Below are 15,825 nucleotides of genomic sequence, written 5' to 3' on the forward strand. Positions count from 1 at the left end.
TATATTATTTGTATATTATATAAATACACCTATGTAGGTATATGCTGAGGTACGTATAACTGATTTGCCACGGAAAATCTATGATTTTGTCAGTATATATTTTTAAGGCGCTGATGAAGAGATTTCTAGCTTTATTGCTATAAAGTTAACGGGTTTCGAGAAAAATTATTTTTTTATTTTAAAAGCAAACCTGTCAACTATCCCTTAAAATCTCGACCGCTATCAGGTCCATAATTTGAGTAAGCTGCGAAAAAATAGCTCGTTCCTGCAGTTTAGACGTCAGTGCCTAAAGTATTCCCAAAAAAAACTAAAATTAGAGGACAAACGAGAGGACAGAAAGGAAAGTAGAAGTACTAACAATTGTTTTTGAATATACAGTTTTCCGTTGCAATATTTAATTAAACACCCTGTATAAGAAATCAACAAATCATCGAAAACTCTTTTTTGTTTCCACTTTTTAAATTTATTCACTTCTTGTCTATAAACAGTTTTCATTTCTTTTATTTTCGCTTCCAGATTCTTGCAAAACACAAAAGTTTTTTAAGTGTGTTTTCTCGTTTTTTTATTATTATTATTATTTATTTATGTGTTCTTTTAGCATTATTTTTCGCATTTTGAAGAACACAATTATTTGATTCCCATGCGGTAAGTGCCGGCAGGTGCACTTTTCTGCGGCTTACACATGACCATTTTAGTGGTCGCAATTACTTGCAAAGTGTAAACGGAGCTTTAAGCAACAAAATATTGTCGGTTCTTTGCTCATTCCGTTATGCAGGTATTTCAAATTAAATTGTAAATTTAAATAAATTATTATTTATTAAAAAAATGATTATTATATTATGTCGTACTATTTCGTCGTTCAAAATTGGCCCAACCCTTTTAAAAGGTTTGATGTGACTTACTTGAAGAGCACCAGAACAATTTTTTTGTTGAAAATATTATTTTGACTTTGATATTAAGCAATATAAAGCTAAGAGTTCAATGGTCACTTGGTAGACTAGTTTTCATTGCTAGACCCAAACCAACGGTTGCTTGTAAATTATTTATAGATGTTTTCCAATTTTAGCTGCTTCAAAGTTAGTTAATTAAGGAGATTTAAAGTCCCCGATTTTTTCCTTGGCAAATAATGGCAAAAGCGTGTCGGGATTGAAGTGAAAGAGTAATCCCTGACTACATGGGAATCTTACAGCTGCATAACCGTCCCAACTGTCTCCAAATAATGGTAGACGAGATTAGAGCATTAACGCCGTTTTAGTGAACGTTTAAATTTATACTACGACTAAAATTACGCATAGTTGTGAGTAAAATTAGAAAAACTGGCGAATAAATGCCCAACATAGCAGATCAGGTTAGAAGCTACACCAAACGAAAGATACTTTTTATTTGCCGATTATTTAAGACTCATCGAGTCATAAAAAAGGTACGCAATTCACTCAAATGAACGTAACAAAAGTAAGTGCAAAGACCCTCAAATAAGTTAATAATAATAAGTTATTTTGTCAAAGCAAAACCAGAATAATTTAAGGCTATCAATTTACCTGAGAAAACGCGTTATATAAAAAAAGTAACATTTCTTCTTAATATACTAAGCATCTGGTAATTAATTAGAAAACGGCGCCATTTTTTTCACTATTTTTTTTTGCGTGAAAAGCTTTCAAATTTTTGTCTGTAACATATTCAAGTTTATTTATATTTTTTTAGTTTATTATAATTTTGTAGTCATCTATTCACATTTTTGTTGGTGGCAAAATATAGTTTTTTTGCATACGATAATGCTCAAAACACTTCCCGCCCCGAACAGCTTAACTAAAGTCAATCACCGAGGATTCCCCGGAGTGCATTTGACACTTCGACCCTGCCGGAAAGTGTTTTCTAAACCGTAAGCAGTTGAAAATGCAAATTGATGCCCACTTTACAGCTTATCGGTGGCTTTGGTGCGGGCTTTATCGGAATATTGATTTTATGGCCTGGCTGGATTTTTGGCTAATTTCGTTTCTTTTTCAAGCTTTGCAAAGCTATGCTATTTAGAGATTCGCAAAAAGTTAACAAATGGAAAGAGGCTTTTATGGGGAAAATTCGAAATAACCGACTACTTAAAAAAATCACCACAACTAAATTGGTTCTAAAACTTACCGTTCAACACCACTCAGCCTAGGATGTCTGTACTTCTTCGATAACAGTAAACCCCCGCCCCAAGCGGCCTTTAAAAAAATAGCTTTCATATTAATGGCTCAAAAAATTACATTAATTTTGAACAACTCACATCAACATGCAGCCACATTCCATATTTATCGCAAATATCTGCTACTTCGTTAATAGGATCGAATGCTCCCAGCACAGTGGTACCCGATGTAACGCAAACGAAGAAAGGAATGTGTCCTGCAACAAGCATTTTAATTAATAAAATTTGCCATTAATTGTAAAAAATTATTGTCTACAACCTCTGCTTTTCCGATCGATTACTAATTTCTCCAGCTCTCTAGTAATCATACGTCCGTTCTCATCGGATGGTACCATTACGCAGTTATCAGTACCAAGACCGCACACAGATGCACAGGATTTTACACTGTAGTGGCTCTGAAAGTTGATTATTCAATTTGATAACTCGTAATTTCCAAAAAGTTGAGACGAACACACCTGATCTGATGTGAACATCACAAGTTGTCCCTGAATAGTGGCTATTCCTTTTTCTTTGTAGTTGGGGAACATTTTATGTCTGGCAGCCAAAAATGCGTAAAGATTCGAAATGGATCCACCTAAAATGAGTAGAATGATTCCAGTAACAATTTAGCAGAAATTCCGCTTTTCTAGTAAACAGAATGGTTTTCACTTTTCAATGCAGCCAATTTATTTATAAGGATTTAGCGTATTTTGTTCTGTCGAGTTTTCAATACGTTTAAGGACATACATTTCTCAGTCGAGGGTATATTTTCAGTCTCTTGGAATTACACTCATAAAATTAAATAGTTTCTTTAAATTTTATCCACTGTGTAGATACATGTTTTAAAATGTTCAAAAAAAACACGAAATCTAACAGTTTTCCAAAATTTTGGATATAAGGAAATACTCTAATCGTAAAATAAACATTAATAATTGATAAAAGAAAAACTACAAAAATTATCACCGGCATTCTCATACATGAATCTGTAACACTGGATATTTACTATACAAAATAAAAAAATTTCTCATATAAACAAGATCATACAAAGTAATGGAAATTAAATTTTTCAACAGTCGACAAATCGCAAACGGTCGATCCGAAAAGATTCCACAAAGCAAACTTTTTTGATCAACATCATGTAAGAGACAGCCATTCGAAACGTCGATATAAAAATTGCGAAAAATTAGAGCCGATTGAACGCAAAGGAAGTGCGCCTCAAACAAAAACTATTATATAAACATCAAAACTAAAACTAAATTTTTTTTTAGAGAGCGAATTAGCACAACAAATTACTGCCGTTTTTTTTTAATTTGGTTAAAAAATATACGTAAAAAGAAAAAATATATTTTAGCTAATGAAAAATTTGTAATTAAACATCCCGATTTATCTATTGAAAAGTGTTAGAAACCCCGATTTAACTATTGAAAAATTTTATTATTAGTTAAAATTTCCGATTTATCTATTTAAACATTTTAGAATCAGATAAAAATCCCGATTTAACAATCGAGAAATTTTAGTAGTGATTAAAAATCCCGATATAGCTATTGAAAAACTTTTACTATTTTTGTCTTCTAAAATTTTCAATAACTTAAATATGCGCAATTCGCATCATTCATTTTTCAAACTGATATGTTGAAAACCCTATGAGCTTGTTATAAACAGTCATTTGTTATTTTATATTTTGCCAACGTTTTCTATCCATATACGCGTAAACATTATTTTCTATAAACTTGAAATCCTTGGAGAGAGAATATGCTTACTAACATATTGAGTTGAGTAAAGTAACGGATGTTTAAAAAACGGCTATCTTAAAATTTAAATTTATTTTGAAAGTTTTAAGTTAAATTTAAAAAATGATATGTACTTGCAAAAAATTAAAAAAATTACAATAGCGAACCCGTTTGCTTAGTATTGCAACAGCAATTAATGGCCAAATGAAAAGTATAAATAATAATTGATAGTGATCAACCATTGCTTTTAAATTGGCTTTTAAAAAAGTATAGTATTTTGATAATTATTTGAATAAAAATTCATGTAAGTTTACCTGGAGCTAGAATGGAGTCGCCGTCTCTCCAATCACTTCCAATAAGTTCCCTCATATGGGTCATAACGACATTCTCCATCAAAATAAAAACAGGAGCAATTTCATAGGTGAACATGTTGGTATTAGCTGTAGCTGTCAGCCATTCTCCAGCCATAGAAATCAGATCCAAGCCAGACGAGAGCTGATTGAAAAACCTAGGATGACCTGGGAAAGAATGAAGAATTTAAATATAATTTAAAAATTGCAGTAAATAGTGTTTCCAGCCTGAATTGCAAGAAAACTGCTCGAACAAGCCACTTCAATTCCAAAGCATATCTTTCACTCGCACAAAGCGAGAAAAATGAAAAATACTTCGAAGAATAACAGACTTACAACAAAGGCATCAAAACGATACCATTTCACGGGTCTGTTGTCAAATAAAAAGCCGAGATTGTACACGTCGAAAGCATCTGCTTGCAGGAAAAGACGGGATTCTGGAGAGTTGTTGCACAATCATACTCGTAGCAGTAATCCAAATATGAACGTAACAGGGAATTTATTAATGTACTTTTCTCGCTAAATTGAATTATTTATCAAAACCAGGTGAAATTGGATTTAATAAACTAATAAACATAGATAGTTTTGTTGCTCATAATGCACCAACAGTCCGTACTAAACATTATCGATATTATTAAACTGTAAGTTTCTCATCAAAAATGAAGGTGAATCAATCAATTAAGGCGAAACACTTTTACAACAAATTTAACCAACCCATGAAGCTTTTCGGAGCTTTTTATGTAATGATGGTGATGGCGCTCAATGAAGAGCAAGTTGAGAAAAAGCACACTTTTTCAACAGCTAACTTTTCGCTTCAGAGCTTCTAATTTACAATATACAATTCTTCGGGGATAAAAACATCCCACTTTAAGCAAGCAGCAATTAAGTGGTGATTTGTATTTTTACTGAAAGCAACCTTTTAAATTTAAATACATTTTATTCCTCCGAACTGAAATGCAACTCCACTTTGAATTCGAGTTTAGTGTGTAAATGACATTTATTTCCGAAATACGGTTCCTAAAAATGGTTCGATAGAGGAAGATATCTCATATGGATATTTTTTGGTTGAAAAATCTTGTTTAAGGATTCGACACCAAAACATATCCAAGACAAGTAAGATTCATAATGATGGGGTTTACATTCTGAAAACTGCACTTAACATTGTATATTTAACTTATAACGATAGCTTTAAAACATTGATATTTACTTTTTTAATAATTGCTTTTTGAGTGCTTAACTTCCTCAACGATTTTCAATACGAAACTTTTTTACACATGATAATCATTAGGAAGCTTAACAACAGCTTTGCTGCAAAATGCTTTAAAGCTTTGCAGGCTGAAATCAGACAATATTTCGGGTATTGTTTTCTTCTCGCCTCCTAGTTTTTTGAGAGTAAATTTGCAAATTTCTATATGTTTGATATGGATCGATTAGGAAACCCAAGGGCAGAAAGTCGTGGGTATTGCGTATGTATTATTTGCTTAGATTGATTTTTGTATATGACCAAACAGTGTTCCGATAAAGAAACTACATATTAGATTACTCGTTAGGTTACTTACAGATGAAAAGTTACTATGTATTTTTGAGCCAAATACAAGGTTGATGGTAAAAATATGGAATAACTAAGGAGCTCCAAAAACAGTAGTTTGAATTGACAAAATTGGAGCGTAAGAATAGCAGCAAAACTTGAAAAGTTATTTGAAACAACAAGAAAACAGCTGATTACTTACTTAATCACAAAATTGGTCATCACACACTTAAAGTATTTAGCAATACTTTGATTACTTAATTGGTTAACTGTTTTTATTACTAATTAGTTAATACATTAGTAATACATTTCCAAGGCTGCTTTGGCTTCACGTGCAAGGCAAATGAAGCTTATTTTCTCGAAAATATATAGTCTTATTCGATTACCATGCTTCGATCTAACCTGCTCAACAAAAAAACGACACACGAACAAATTTGGACTAGTTTTGAAACTGGATAAATTCTGATTATTGGGAGCGACTTGATTTCGATTTGAAGCGTTATTAAGTGCAATTATTTTTGAATTAGTGCAGGTTTGTGCAATAAATAAGTGCTCCAGATAAAGTTTTTACAAAATTTCAAATGAGACAATGCAAAATTGGTGAAAGTTCCACTTGCCCTCCATTGCCTCCGACAAAAAAGGTTTTTTTTTTATTCTAATATATCAGGCATAAAGTAAACCTCATCTTAAAAAAAGCTATTTGCCGAGTCGTCTTAGAAAAATAAACTTTTTGCGCTTGCAGAGATAATTGTTTCGGTCTTCAACCAATTTTCATAATCTAGGCCTCATGTTGATGCTGAAAATTCACAAACGGCTAAAGAAAAAAATGTAATGTTCCGGGTTGCATGAATGAACGAAATATTTGAAAGTGAACTTCACTTCAGTTGAAACTCTGCCAGAATCGCAGATTTCGAGGGCAATTATTTGGGTCATTTATAACGCTATTATTATTATCTTCTTCTATGTTTTTTTTCGACTGCCACATTTTTCATGCTTTCAATTCATTATAGAATTTTCTATTCCCTCATTGTATCCTTGAATTGCAAAATTCAGCATTATGCGACTCTGACAAATCCGATTTTACGACAAGAACGAACGTCCACAATAATTTCTTTATTTAATGCAACTAGTACAGAACGAGATAATGCTTTAAATATGGTTTTTATTTCTGTTAAATTTAACGTAAATTAAGTACGTCGTGTTTAATTATCTTTAGATAATCCATTAGCCACTTCTCCGATGGGGGCGAAAAAATCGATTTTATAATTTAAATAATATTATAATAATGAGAAGTTTTTAAATTTACCAAATGAACTTTCCACCTTAGTAAGACAAAAGTTTATTTCAATATATGAAGAGTATATATGATTCGTGTGGTTTCGATGAAATAGACTATTTCTAGTTGATATTTTTAGTCTCTGTTGCAGTTAAATCAGAAGCAATATTTTATCACTTTCATACTAAGTAAATATATAAAAGCATTTTCTTTTGCCCACCCTTTATGCACATTCATGAGACTGCTCGTTCTTAAGACTTTTTTTTAAATAGATGCCAAAGATTCGCATTTGTTATATAAATTTAGAAGTTTTGAAGGTTTTGAATGAATTTGTCTACTAACTTTTTCGAATACCCTTTAAGGGATACTGGAGAGAACTCTCCAAAAATCCCGCCCTGGCGTTGACTCAGTGGAGTGAATGTATATAGAGAACGTAAAGCCCCATTTCTGACAGACTGCGCGTCGGGACAATCCGGGACTTAGCAGGATTACATCGCCATCCGGCTCCAGGCTATTAGCCCTGCTCCTGTTGCAATTATTTTCTTCTCGTCCTACTGATCCGAACTGACGTTTATGACCTAAATGCACCTTCGGGATTGAGGATTACGGATTCAAATAGCAATTTTTCTAAAGAAGCGCACATTTTTGCCTTTAGACTTCAGATGATCATGGGAGAGTCGATTCAATTTTCATTTATTCGTACATGAACAGCGAATGGTGTAAAACAAGCGGATTAATGTACATTTTGATACAAAAGCGTTGCTGAATGCAAACTTCCAAATTTACTAGAAAAATTAAATTGAGCCAGTAGACGAAAGTGACTTTAATTTATTTTTAAAATGCAATCAGATCAGTAACAAATATTTTTTAATTTTTAAATTTTCAATTAGCATACAATATAAAAATAAGAACAATTTTGTTATTATATGTTTACGCAAACGATATTTGTTTAAAGGTTGCAACATTAACTACAACATTTCTTTATTGATTACGAAGTATACCTTGAAACATATTTGGAAGCCATTTCATCTGTAACAATTTTATTTGATCTGAAATGTATTTCTAGCAAAATCGCATTTTCCAATACAACATTATTGCCCGATAAATGTATATTTATAATCTAATCTTAATGTATTTCGTAGATTGAAATTGTTTACTTCTGTTACTCGTTTTGATTACATTTTATTTTCATACGTTCTACACTTTATTATATTTTTATATTTCTCAAGTGAGCTTTATCAATCAGCGTATGTGTTTTTTTAGAACAAAATTTATTACATTTGTTCTATCTATCCGCTGCTCGGACACATGTATTTACATTTTATTGGTAAATTTTTCCCGCGCACATTGATTTTTGCGATAATCATATATTATTCCATTTATTCGTCGAAATTTGGGTTAAAGTAATATTTTTTCAACTGATAAAACCGGATTTGCTTTCATCATAGCCCTTAAAGCTTATTATATTTTCGATTCTCGTTAGTACAATATCGATTTATTCGGATGGATTATTTTTTTGTTGAGTTTGAGTTTTATTAACTCAATTTATATGGCTGCACTGAAATTGTTTTAACGTTTTCAGTAATTTTTTTAACTCCATCAAGTTAATCAAATACATTGTGAATACAAAATATTTATTAATAATAGATTAATCTAAATATGTCGCAATTTATGAAATAATATGTAAGTGCGTAAGTTTATTAGTAGGCAAATATATTTTGCCTAGAATTGATCTTCGTCAGCGCTCAAGTGGAAGAATATTTTCTGTTCTGTTTGCGGGTCTAATTATAGTGCAGACTATTCTAGCAATAAGAAAAATACGCACTAAACAATCATCAAAGATAGTTACCGCAAATTTATTTAGCAAATTGCCGTTCTGAACGCTGTAGTGCATGCAAACAAACTTCTCATAGAGAAGAACATTACCAGTTAAAGTTAACCAACATTGCAATTGCTTTAATAGCTTTACGTAACGAGAATAAACCATGTAAAAAATAAAGAGAAAATGCTTTAATTACGTATAGCAGAATATCGAGGAAACCTGAGGAGAAAGAAATGACAAACGTAGCAGAAGAATAACATACAAAAGATGTATTTCAAGTAGCAAAATAGGTGCTAAATTTCATAACAATTCGTAATGTCGCATTAATCGTAATACATGGATTGGGATTAGATTAGGAAGTAATTTTCTGACCGATATAAGAGCAATTGAACAAGTTGTCTTAGGGATTCGGTCTGAGCAGAGGTAAGAGAACAGAAGAAACAGAACAGGTAAGAAATTTATTTTGTGCTATTATCATGGTGCATCTTGTTCAATCTCAAAAGTAGAATTTTCAGTTGAAGTTTTACATTCTCTTAATTCTAACTGCTAACTTGTTCAATGAGATGCAGTTTTTCTAAACCATGCATTTTGAGTTGGGAGCGAGAGGAGTTGCACTTGTCAAGCAATGGGTTAATATTGTATTCAACTTAGGATCAATTAAAGGTAGATAGGATACAATTGAAGTATTTGTAAAATAAATTAAGAAGGAGATCTCGGTGTAACATTAACATCGTTAAAGCGGTATTTAAATCAATTTTGGTGCTCGTCAAAAAATTAACACGATTTTCTCACCCCGAACGCACGTCATTTGAAAGTGGTGTAATTAAGAGCACTCAGTGCTCCCCCAATTGATCCCCGCGGCTGCAGCCGGTATCCCACGCTGGATTAAAAACTCCCCTCAAACCCATAAAGTTCGGGAATTCGTATTTTATAGATTGGGGGTGATGCCTTATCTCAAACAAAAAATGTGGCTTTTATATTCAGGCGCATATCTGCACAAAATTGAAACCTTTAAAAAATCGCAAAATACTTGAGAAATAAACATACAAATGAAGATCTTTTAACGTCTGTAGATGCCAGATGTTGATACTGTGGAAGACAAACAATCAACAACTTGAGACGGTAAATTGGCAAATTTTAGAACAGTCGGCATAAGTCAAACCATCACAATGTGAGAGTCTCGTCCCATAAGTTTAGGTCAACATTTCGGATAACTCCAAGTTGAGGCTTAGGAAGGGATTAGTGCTAATCCAATAGGTCGCGTGTTTCAAGAAGAGGGTTTCGTGCAGGCATCCGCAAGTAACATCTTTGTTTCAAGTCCACTGACATTCAATTATTCTGAGCAATAGCCCGGCATAATAGCGAATTTATAGCTCGGATCTTGCGGATTCCGATGTTTGATGGCGTTTTTTCAAGCGGCAAAATGTTTCCGCTCGAGTTTGATTGAAATTCTAGTGATCGATAGCCAGCTTTTCCTTTTTCCGTAAATATGAGATGATTGATTAGGTGAATGCAATGTTATAGTCAAGTTTCAAAATTGTTTCAAATTTAATCGAGTGGTGGGAAATTATTATTATTATTATACATTTATTGAGTTTATTTTTTTTTAGTTAATGGGATGAGTTTACTGCTCGAGTATTAGACATTTGACTCGAAGACTCTTGAAGGTAGACATTCTACTTTGTAATTAACCATTTTTTAATGTAGTTGAATAGTCACTGGGGACTAATTATTCAAATTAGTTTACCTTCCTTGAGAAGGCTCTTAATAGGTCAAAACGTGTACATGAGAAACACTCACAACTCACGGTTTGCTGTTCATTGCAAGTAAATTGTATATTCTGAGAAAGTGGGAGTGAAGCTGGCCAAGAAAGTTGGAGTGCCCATAGTTGAACAGCTGATTGCTGACTTCATATTGAAGGCGTTACTTATAAGAAGGAACCGTTAAGCGCGTGTTTTGATGTGAACTAAACACCTACCATGGTAAACCATTGAAAGGTTTGTTCTAAAATGGTTTAAAATGTATTTGATGTCTTTAATTTTTTTTCTTTAATCTATAATTATATTATATAACTATCGCCGAAGCAAAGACAATTTTATCTTACGACTTTCTTTTGCCTTCTGACCATAGAATTGTAAAGTGATTTCTCCTGCACTAATATTAGGTCTATTCAAAGCAACTCCTCAAAACGATATTAAATGACACCAAATTGAAAGTTTGTCCTCGGATTTATTAGATTAGGGTGGCTTTCTATCGATCCCTCTGGGGGTTTAAGCTCAACGCAATCAGTGGTCTTTTATGCCGCCACCCAGAATAATCAAATATTGTGTTTTGTGTGAAGAGTTGGCACGTGCCAGAAGAAATTTGCAGTCACGTACCTGCTCTGGAATGAATTGAAACCACATATACTGTGTTTTTAATGTACGAAATTGTGTTAAAAAGAGTTCTATTCAAAACTGATATATAAGTCGATGGGCAATGTATAATGAAAATCACATTTAGAAGTTACAAAGTAACTAGATTTTTTACAATAAGACAAAATGTATGTGAATAACAATCTATGAATTATAAAAATAAATATTGCCGTCTCTACTCCAAAAATATACACAATTATTCAATTTAACAATTGGAAGCATAGCTTGCTTGCAAGTGTGAAAATTGCCATCAGGAAAAAGTAACACCGGTATCTTTTTCAAGTCGATATAAGGAATACTGTAAATATTTTCAATAGTTTAACATTACTTAATTTTGATAGACTCGAGACTTTTGAGCAAACAATATTAAAATAAATATATAATATTGAAATTAAAATAAAGATATTAAACCAGCTATAGTTTGTACTGGCGAAAAGCAGCAATAAGAGCTTTATGTAAGGTAAGAAGCACGAAATATAAAATAAGCTAGATTAAACGAGTAATTAATTATAAATAGACGAGATCATTTACTTTAATTCAATTAAAAAATGAACTAGCAATAAACAGCATATGTATAGTAAAAGTGCACTTTATGACAATACATATATAAAATGTTTATGATAATTTTCAATGTGTTTTTTACGTAAGCTGGACCCACAAAAATTAATCTGATTTTATACGACGTGATTGAATCGCAATTATCTTAGAAAATAACATTCCACTTGTGAGTAACTTGTCCTACAAGTTTTATAAACATTCGCATGTTATTATAAATCCAAATAAAACCAAACTTTATTAATTTACTGTTATATTCCTGATATTTTTTAAAGTTTTGTAAAAATTAATAATTTCTGCATTATTTAAAATCACTGCACAAAACGACCACCACAGTTTCCCGATTATATTCTCCCCTGAAAATCATGTTTACTTTCATATCGCGAGTGGCTTGTAATTCAATGATAATATGTTATCTACCCTCGAGCAGATTGTGGCTGGAATATTAACAAACCGAGGGTGCATCTTCTTACATCCTACACATAAATTTTCTAGATTATTTGGCACGATTTAGAGGCGTTGATGACAACCGAATTTAAATTTAAATTTAAGCCCGATTGTATATGGCTAATCTGTGAAGTCCAGCAGTTCGAAAGCTATTTAAGGCTGGTCCCAATTTTTCAACAGTGCAGAGAGCAGTCTATTTTGATTTGCATTGGAAAAATATTTATTCTATGAAAAAACTATTAAATATGATGCTATCGATAGTTTCTAAGAAGCTCATTTTATTATCTCTGGAATGATGCAAAAATGCGCGTTCTTGTTCATTTTGCTTTCGAGAAATGAGCTAAAACGGCACCAAAAACATGGAATTTTGGCGTAATCTTCCACCTAAGTGTGTGATATTCATATTATTATATATAGATTAATAAACTCTAAACCATAATACTAAAAGTGCATTGCGATTGACGAAACCAGATACTTTTTCGTATGATTTTTCCTTTCAGATTTACGTAACTCTGCTGAAAAACGGCCAAATTCCCATAGACTACGGTTTTACATCGCAAAAACATGCAGTTTTTTATTAAAATATATAAAATAGTAAATTAGTTTTCAGCTGTAAATTCTTTGAGTTACCCAGAAGTAATAATACAGTGATATATGCTTATTAAATATTTTTTAATATATTAGTCCCGCTATCATATTGGATATTCAATTAATTTTCTGTAGGTCCTTAATAAGTTGATTAAGTTTATTCTGCCTCCCTTTTGTCGCATGAATAAGTATCAACTAGCGCCATACTGTTATCAGTACAAGCAAGTTTTTCATCGTGTATTACTTAACAAATAAACAGTTAAAAATGTTCATTAAAATATCTCCTGATAAATTATATCACGCGACACTCGTCATTTCCCCAGACAGAAACTGCCACGATAGATATCAACGTATCGACTCCTGCATGGTCTTTTTTAAGTTACTCAGATATCTTAATACAATCAGAGGGTTGTATTTTGTATCGTCGGTGACAAAATAAATAGAGGTTGTAATTGAATGTGTGTCAGATAGCAGGCGAGCTATTAAGGGCCCATTCAACACAGCAGGATATACGCCCCAATGCTGCCTACATTTACTTCGAAGACCTTGCGATATTTAGTTTCCTGTCGACAATGATTTTTGGGGACGAAAATGTGTGAGAATAAATTGCCTGTGCTTAAAAGCTCATGCCATCATACCGTGTAGTGTTCACAAATACGTACAAAAAAGTACAGGATAACATCATCACTGAGTAGGACTAGTATTAGATAAAACTTGGAAACATTGATATTTGCTTAGACTTTAAGTCCGTGTTCATGATTTCTTGGCTAATTAGAAACTCGTATAAAGGGTGGTCCAGTTTTTGCGGCTGGCATTATTTTTGCAGTTATATGTTGAGTTCAAATGCAATACTTACCCGTTTTCACTTGGTACTTCATCGTTGTAGCGCAATCATTAACCAATTGTTGCAAAGTGACCCCATGATCTGGAACCCGCAAATCCAATAATTTCAGCATTTCCTCCGGATGATGAAAGTCCAGAATCTTCTCGTTCCGATCATTCGAGGCTTTTACGAAATCCAGCAGCACCTCTATCACTTTGTTTAAAAACTCCCTAGTCTGTGCTTCGTTCTCGGTTTTATAGGGCAGAATGTCTAAAACGAAGCCATAAATACCTTTTTACTTTTAGACTTTAGATTAATTCACAGTTATTTTCAAATTAATGTTCTAATCTATATTGCGCATTGTCTACAACTCGATCTAAACTATCATTGACTAGTCCTTTATTGTTGAAAAAGGTCTTTTTGCTGAGCAGGAAATGAATGCCAATGCAAGGAAACGAAATGATGCAAATGCAAAGACTAACCAATTTCAACAATAAATCTAATTTGGTGAACGATGAAATGCAGTGAAATGATTTTGAAAAGGCAGCTTTGTATTTAACATCATTTATTTTCAGAAATCATTATTTCAAAATTATTAATAAAACCGATTTACCCAATTAAAAAACGCCTGAAGTATATGGAAAGTCTTAAACTAGTTTTTTCAACAATAAAGCCTGTTTGGATCACAAAGAAACGATAATATTTATATGCAACGTTTTAAATCAGACAGTTTCTTTCTAGATCCTTTTAAAATGTTTAAGAGAATAAGTGAAAATTATTACTCGTGGGGACTTTTTCTTTGAAAAAATTTGGAAGGCCGCTAACTGCTTTGTGAAGTAATTCCCTCGCCAGAGGTACATCGTCAGTATGGTAGGGCAGTATGTCTGAAAAAATTATGTGCAACTAATATTTGTTCAGACTAGTTTTACCTGTACATGCTAAACACTCAAATGCACAGTCACAACATTTATGCAAATTTAACTAGCAACTAAACTATTCAAACAGGGTTGAACATTCCTCATATTAAATGATAGCGATTGATGTTTCTAGAGAACGTTTCACTTGCATCTGCACCAAATATTATCAAAAGTATGTTGTGATATCTGATGTTTATATCTTGAAAAGTACTCTGATGTCAGTATCAAAACATAAAAAGAGTTTAAAATCGAAGTCATTCCCGAGGAGGAATTGTAAAGCGATATCAAAAAATATATATTTTTTTAATTCCAGTTGCTTAAAAATGAGATATTGAGATAAATCTGAAGTTGGAATATTTCATTATCATCATAATCATTCATAAATATGGAATATTAGTGTGTTAATTCATTGATCATCGAGGTACATGATAAGGTGTTTGAATCAAACATTAATATTGTCGTGTTCTCTTCATTAGTATTATCATGTCCCTCGATAAAATTAATACTGCGTATTATAAATGATAATCTCGCTTTCAAAAATGTCATGGATCAGGTTTAACTCTTCCTTCATTGTAAAATACATTTTCCTGAAACGTTTCTGCAGATGATAAGCAAAATTGCAATTTAGTTCAAGCAAAAACTGTCTCAAATATTCTTCAGCTGAAAAAAGTCCGAAATATAAACGTGATCTGTCTGCTGTGTAAAAGCTAGAAAATCGACCAATGTTGGTCTGGGCCACTGCAGAAAAGCCACAGCAATTTTTCAACAGTAATCCCACTTCCCCAGTTTATTTACTCGAGTATAGCCGGGAATTACTCTTGTCGCTTATGGAAAAACGAGAATATGCCCTAGAGAAAAAAGATTTCCTCGAACATCGACCATTAATAACGGTTATAAATGGACTAAATGAAGATGTCGGAAAGAAGCCTGCGTTTGAACGATATACCTACTAAAATATAAACATTTTTCAAATTAATATAAGTTCTGATCTATAATTTCAACACCTGATCGAAATTTCCAAACATATCTAAACCGGTTTTATAACATAAACTAGTTTTTTGTGGGTATTTTGCCTCAAAAATTTTTGTCTTTAAAAAAAACAGAATTTTGAATTTTTTCACCACTATCCCCATTTTTTAGTAATTTATTTATGGAAAATTTTGAATCAACTTTCATTAATAATTACAAATTTAAACCAATAATTTGGTGGCGTT

The 15,825-nt window shown here is 32.4% G+C and overlaps 1 protein-coding gene across 2 annotated transcripts in view; it reads right to left on the reverse strand.

Annotated features, from left to right (window-relative positions):
* LOC109540672 (glutamate decarboxylase) overlaps window positions 1-15,825 on the reverse strand; it is a 31,830-nt gene that overhangs the window by 8,281 nt on the left and 7,724 nt on the right. Inside the window, exons 2-8 of one of the 2 annotated variants that reach the window (XM_019909116.2) lie at window positions 14,477-14,578; window positions 13,728-13,964; window positions 4,206-4,409; window positions 2,638-2,756; window positions 2,442-2,577; window positions 2,264-2,379; window positions 2,134-2,201 (exon numbers count right to left, since the gene is read on the reverse strand). In XM_019909116.2, the coding sequence (XP_019764675.1) occupies window positions 2,134-2,201; window positions 2,264-2,379; window positions 2,442-2,577; window positions 2,638-2,756; window positions 4,206-4,409; window positions 13,728-13,964; window positions 14,477-14,578 (982 nt within the window). The remainder of the gene's footprint in view (window positions 1-2,133; window positions 2,202-2,263; window positions 2,380-2,441; window positions 2,578-2,637; window positions 2,757-4,205; window positions 4,410-13,727; window positions 13,965-14,476; window positions 14,579-15,825) is intronic. The other variant, XM_019909117.2, reaches the window with a different exon arrangement.

Source organism: Dendroctonus ponderosae, unplaced genomic scaffold, assembly GCF_020466585.1.
Source record: "Dendroctonus ponderosae isolate FM_Combo_2020 unplaced genomic scaffold, Dpon_F_20191213v2 Dpon_F_20191213_6, whole genome shotgun sequence".
Classification (NCBI taxonomy): domain Eukaryota; kingdom Metazoa; phylum Arthropoda; class Insecta; order Coleoptera; family Curculionidae; genus Dendroctonus; species Dendroctonus ponderosae.